At 47.5% G+C, this 6000-nt stretch overlaps 1 protein-coding gene across 1 annotated transcript in view; it reads left to right on the top strand.

Annotated features, from left to right (window-relative positions):
- Positions 1-858: 858 nt before the first annotated feature.
- ACAP3 (ArfGAP with coiled-coil, ankyrin repeat and PH domains 3) overlaps positions 859-6000 on the top strand; it is a 180630-nt gene continuing 175488 nt past the window's right edge. Inside the window, exon 1 of the mRNA XM_073585429.1 lies at positions 859-1300. Within this exon, the coding sequence (XP_073441530.1) occupies positions 1254-1300 (47 nt within the window). The 5' untranslated portion in view covers positions 859-1253. The remainder of the gene's footprint in view (positions 1301-6000) is intronic.

The raw sequence follows: 6000 nt of genomic DNA, 5'->3' as shown, positions 1-6000 counted from the left end.
GTGCTATGCTACACTCCAAGCCGTGAGCCACCAAGGGGTGCTATGCTACACTCCAAGCCGTGAGCCACCAAGGGGTGCTATGCTACACTCCAAGCCGTGAGCCACCAAGGGGTGCTATGCTACACTCCAAGCCGTGAGCCACCAAGGGGTGCTATGCTACACTCCAAGCAGGGAGCCGCCAAGGGGTGCTATGCTACACTCCAAGCAGGGAGCTGCCGAAGGTGCTTTGCTACACTACTTTGTGGTGTGGGGTGCAGGTGTTGGAGTGTGGTCAGGTGTCTCCACCTTACCCGGATGGTGGGGTACCACACCTCAGGAAGAGGTGCAGTACCTCTGTGGTGACTGAACCCTCAGGGGCGCCACATACGCGCAAAAATGGAGCAAACTATGAAGCGTAAAACTGGAGAAAAGTGTCTAAAGAAGGCCAGTGTGACCGTGCGTGCGTCAATGATGCATGCTCCGGGCCTAATAATCAGAAGACGCCTCAATGGGAAGAAGGTCACAGGCTCTGGTCCGGCAGCCATGGACTACCAACATGGCCGCTGGACTAGGGTAGAGCCAATCTTTTTGGTCGACTCTAATAGCCACACAGTTCTGTCACCATTATAACATGGAAGTCACCAATTTGCAACCATTTTTTTTATCTGGTGGCTGCTGTAAATTTCAGACCATAATTTCACAGGTATATATGTGAAATTATAGACGGTCCCTAGCTGTGTATATGTTTACAGACGCTCACTCCCTGGCGGTGACAGGCTGTGTGTAAGTTTGCAGACTCTCCCTTAACCGTGACAGGCTACGCGAGTTTACAGACGCTCCCTGGCGGTGACAGGCTGTGTGTAAGTTTGCAGACTCTCCCTTAGCCGTGACAGGCTACGCGTGAGTTTGCAGACGCTCCCTGGCGGTGACAGGTTGCGTGTGAGTTTGCAGACGCTCCCTTGGCGGTGACGAGCTGCGTGTGAGTTTGCAGACGCTCCCTGACAGTGACAGGCTGCCTGCCTGTGAGTTTGCAGACGCTCCCTGGCAGTGACAGGCTGGGCTGTAGCCGGCTGTAGGAGTCACGCTCGTATCGCAGGGAGGGAGCTCAGTCCCCGGCATTGAGCCGTGTGATCCTCCGGTGCCGCCGTCCCCGGTCGCTGGATTGATGCTCTAGTGTTGGGATCTTCTCTTCTCTATGCAGCATCGCGGTGTGCGCCCCTGATCCTCCTGCCTCCTCCGCATCCTGCAATGCACTGAGCACCGGAGCCGCAATCATGACCGTGGATTTCGAAGAATGTATCAAGGATTCTCCCCGATTCCGGTGAGGAGTGTGTGGATCTAGTAGATCACAATGATCTGTTATCACTGACATTCACATGTGTGAGGATCGTGTACACTGCGGGGCGTCTGCTGTGCGGCATCTATACAGGCGAGCAGTGCGGTGTATATATATATATATATATATATATATATATATACTGCATACACTACAGATCTAGTGCATATGAGAGAGAGAATTTTTTTGTGTGTGTTATATAGCAGATGTGGTGAGTGTGTGTGTGTGTGTGTGTGTGTGTATGTATATATATATATATATATTGCATATACTACAGATCTAGTGCATATGAGACAGAATTTTTTTGTGTGTGTTATATAGCAGATGTGGTGTGTGTGTGTGTATATATATATATATATATATATATACTACAGATCTAGTGCATATGAGACAGAGAGAATTTTTTTTGTGTGTGTTATATAGCAGATGTGGTGAGTGTGTATCACTGAGTGGGATATATATATAATTTATACTGTGCTCCAGGTTGTATTAATCGTACATTATCCATTTGCTCACTGACTGCTGATTTTTTTTTTTTTTTTTACTCCTTTCAAGAACCCCAATCTTAGGTGTGCCCGTAGTCGCCCTGGTATCCTATTCCCGTCACATCAGTCACATGCCCAGGAAGCTGAGGTAGGGGGATCTGTGTGCTGGTGATCATCACTAAAGATTTGTTTATTTTAAGGGTTCTTCCCATTCTGTATCGGTCCAATGGGGGCCGCTGATCCCAGCAGTTAGATTAGAGAGGGGGACCCCGCCGTCTGCTGCCGTCAGTGGAGGGGCGCTGGGAGTTCCCGTATGAATGAATAGGAGCTCCGTCCTGGAGGCAGATGTGGGAGCCCCTTCCACTATACCTGGATGGGTTTCCGTTCCGTCATCGCCCGTTACCTTAGCGCTGTTATGCAGTCCAGCTGGATGTTAAGGTTTTAGGGCTTTCTCTGATAAATTGGAATACACCTATGATGAGCCTAGAAATGGGGGGGGGTCGTGGTTTATGGATTTTTTTAAGTGGAAGAAGCGCTCCATCTTTCAGGATCGTTTAGTACGCACTTTGCTTTTTTTTTTTAAAGTGTTTTGGATTTTTTTTTTTTTTTTACAGCCTTTTGTTTGGACAGTGTCTAGTTCTTGGAGCGGATTCCATCAGGATCCGCTTCAGAGAATTGGCATGAGCGGGTTTCAAACCCTTTTTCGGGGGCAAAAAACACGTACAAAGAAGTCTATTTCATAAATACATTTTTGGGAAGAGTTTTCTATGCAGTTTTGAAGTTTGTGGAGTGGGATCTACTCCAGAAAACTCCTCTTGATCATCGCGGTAGCGCCTGTCCATGCTGATCGGATTTTCCCTCCAGATTAGATCACCAGCACTGTGGATGAGATTCTATAACAATCCTCAGCGGAAGGTGGCCAGAGCTGCGGCCTTTCCCCATGGATTGTCCTGTTTCCATTGAATGGGTGAAGTCTGCTGTAAATTCCCAGCATTTCTGCATTGGGTGCTGATTCTGCAGATGACGTCCGGTTAGGTCAGATTTCCTCCCTTATTATGGATGCCCCACCCGACTGGAACCAGCAGCATCACTGGGCTCTATGAAGGTGCCGGTTCTGGTCTGAAGACCCCCGGTTAGGTCCAGACTTGGTTAATTTTATAATGTGGGGCGCAGTGCTCCGTTAGGTTGTGGATTTCTTCCAGCCCTATTGACGGCGTGATGGAGACCCTCGCAGCGAGGCCGGCGGCGGGGCCCGCACATATGGACTTGGTTTGGAACAGTGGATCCCCCAACCATTTTGCGGAAAGATGTTTTTCAGTGAAGTGGAAGCTGAGGTCATCGCTACATCCAGAATGAATTAGCGGCCATGGATCTGTGTAGAAAAGGCTGGAGGATTTCCAGCAAGCGATGAATGATGACTTATGAAATGTTAATGGTGCGGGACCTGTGTGGCGAATCCCTTTCGTGCATCCCGACCGATGGGCGCGATCCCGCTGATGGGGGCAACAACCTTACTATAGAGATTGGGGAACATCCATTACATCAGCTCCGTTCCTTCACCCTTAGTACCAAGATGCCTACGCTGACTGATCGGCACAGGAATAGGGGTCCTGAGTCTGCGGGACCCTTGTGCTCCAGTAATCAAACGCTGATCCGATGGTAAGTGGCCATCCTGGTACAATAGGATGTGCCACTACTCCCAACATGTCTCTTCCAGTAATTGCCTCCATTCTCCACATACTTACATTCTGCACCATGTTTTCCCGCTTCACTTTGGCGATGAAACTGACGTTTAGGTGATGGCAGCCCCTTTGTGAAGCGAGTTGTTTCCCTGCACAGTCTGTCGCTGTCCGATCCACGCGGAGCATGAAAGCATGTGCAACGGGAACGGTGGTATTAGTATTTAGAAATTACCAGGAGGAACAACAGAGGGACAGCGCAATGCAAAAGTTCGAAGAAAAGGTGTTCCATGAAGAGAACAAATGCTTATGAAAAAGCTGGCATGTCCGCTATAACTATATCTAATGGAAGGAGAACTTGCAACTTCATTCATAGCATGGCCACGGCAGAGGAACCCATTACAGAGCTGTCACCGGAGCATCCATCTCGGCGTCTGTCGCTGCGGAGGGGACAGTAGTATTTACATTTGCCCCTTCAGGTCTCATCTGTGTAAAGAGAGGCTTTGTACACAGCTCTGTCCATAAAGACGTGAACAAGCAGGGGACGAGCAGAGGTTCTCCGCAATCTGCTGTTCCTAAAACTGTCTGGAAAAAAAATAAAATAAAAAAAATATATTTAAGTTTTTCCCAAGGTAGTAAGTTATCCTCTCTCTATAGGACCCCCAGTGATTCTGAGCTCTGCAGAATAAGTGCTCATGCTTGGCCTCCATTCACTGTCTACGGGACGGGCAGGAATAGGAATGGCGCTCAATCAGTCCCATAGACAATGAACTTTTTCTAAGCAATCCACTTGATCCCTGTCATTCTATCAGTGATGCACAGGATAAAATTGACCCCATTAAATATTGGCGCCATTGAAAGTTTTTTTTTGTTTTTTTTTTTTGGCCTTTCCCTGATGAACTTGGGTCCTATATTTTGCTAAGCTCGACCATCTGTTTTCTATAGGCCCCTCTGACTGGCACTTTTGGAGGGGGCACCATTGCGCCTGTTGGATTGGCTAGGATAGAGCACGTGTCCTACGTTCCCTTTTATCAGCAGTGGGAGTCACATGCTGTATCATCCCTTTTATACGCAGCGTGATGTGGCGGGACTATTTAGGATGACTGCACCGCCATTCAGTCCGGCATTGAGCAATAGACATATTTTAGGTGTTGGTTGGATGCCGGACAATGGGAGCGCACACATAGGTGTGTGATCGTCTGCTGCGTGGAGTCTGGGCAGGGACTCGGCATAACCAGCCTGAGTGCTTTCTATGTATTATTCATGTAGGAACGCTCAGACGGCATAAAGTGCAGTAAATGCCATAATGGTGGATTTTCTGAAGCTCCGGGATGGGGGGCTTTTCAATGCGCATGGGGCTTTGCATTTACTAGTTATGGGGGATAAAAAGCATCTCGGTATTAACCCTATTATTGTATTCACCATCACCATTTAGAATCTGGATTGAGTTGAAGGGGTTAATGCCGCTCGTTGATTTATTTATTTATTTTTTTTGTGTCTTTGTGCTTCCATTGTTTGCATGGATCCTCCAGCGTGCGCTGCTGTCTATGTGCAAGTGGAGGGGTGCTCGTCCTCTGAGAGGCCGGAGGGAGCGAGCAAGAATGGGGGGAAAAGACAGATTAGGGGCTGTCACGCATTTACATGTTACGATGATAAAGAAATGGGGGCTGGATTGTGGGTCAGATCTTAAGGGGGGGACTTGCCCCTCTATAGATCATGGACTGATTACATACAGGGTGCTACTAATGAATGTAGCAAACATTGTATAAGGTAACGTTTTGGGTTTCCTATGGTTGTCGCATAAAATTATTAACAAACTAGGTGATAAAGGTGTGACTGGTAAGGGTCCGACTTCTGGGACTCCCGCCGCTTACGAGAACAGGGGGTCTCAAAGTCTGAATGGATCGGTATTGAGCATGTGCGACCACTGCTTCATTCACTGCCTATAGGAGTGGTGGTTGCACATGCTCTCTGCCGCTCTGTAACACGGGGGAATTTGCGTCTTCAGTTCTCAGGCTTGATGGTGGTTTCTGCAGCAGGACCCCCAGTGATCATATATGATAGATATTGCTTATGGGACAACCCTTTTAAAGGGGTTGTTTACCTTTTTTACTGTAAGGGTCAGAGTGTGCATTAAAAATATTAAGAAACGTATCTTCACCGACCGGTCATCCATTGCCCATTTTGTATGGCTTCTTAATTCCATAGCTGGTCTCCCCTATTCCACTTCTGGCCAAATTGGAGGGTGACTACTTATTGTTATCATTTTTTCGGCATACCCTTTGTAAAATAAGAGAGGATTTTCATTCCCTTTAAGTAAATGGATGAAAGCTGTACATTTCTTTATAGCTACTGCTCTGCAGTACTTGCATTATACTTATTGTATATGAACCAGAAGTCTCAGGATGAACTGTTATATCAAACTGCTGCCGTTTATGGAATTGTGGGAAATCTAACGTGAGGGCTCCTGGAATAAGGTGGTTCTTCTAATTTGGGTTTACATTTGTCATGTTTACATTTC

The sequence above is a fragment of the Dendrobates tinctorius genome, unplaced genomic scaffold, assembly GCF_039654945.1.
Source record: "Dendrobates tinctorius isolate UK_male_01 unplaced genomic scaffold, ASM3965494v1 ptg000086l, whole genome shotgun sequence".
In the NCBI taxonomy this organism is placed as follows: Eukaryota; Metazoa; Chordata; class Amphibia; order Anura; family Dendrobatidae; genus Dendrobates; species Dendrobates tinctorius.
The sequence above is the reverse complement of the archived record's forward strand: the minus strand, read 5'-3'. Positions and strand labels throughout refer to the sequence as shown.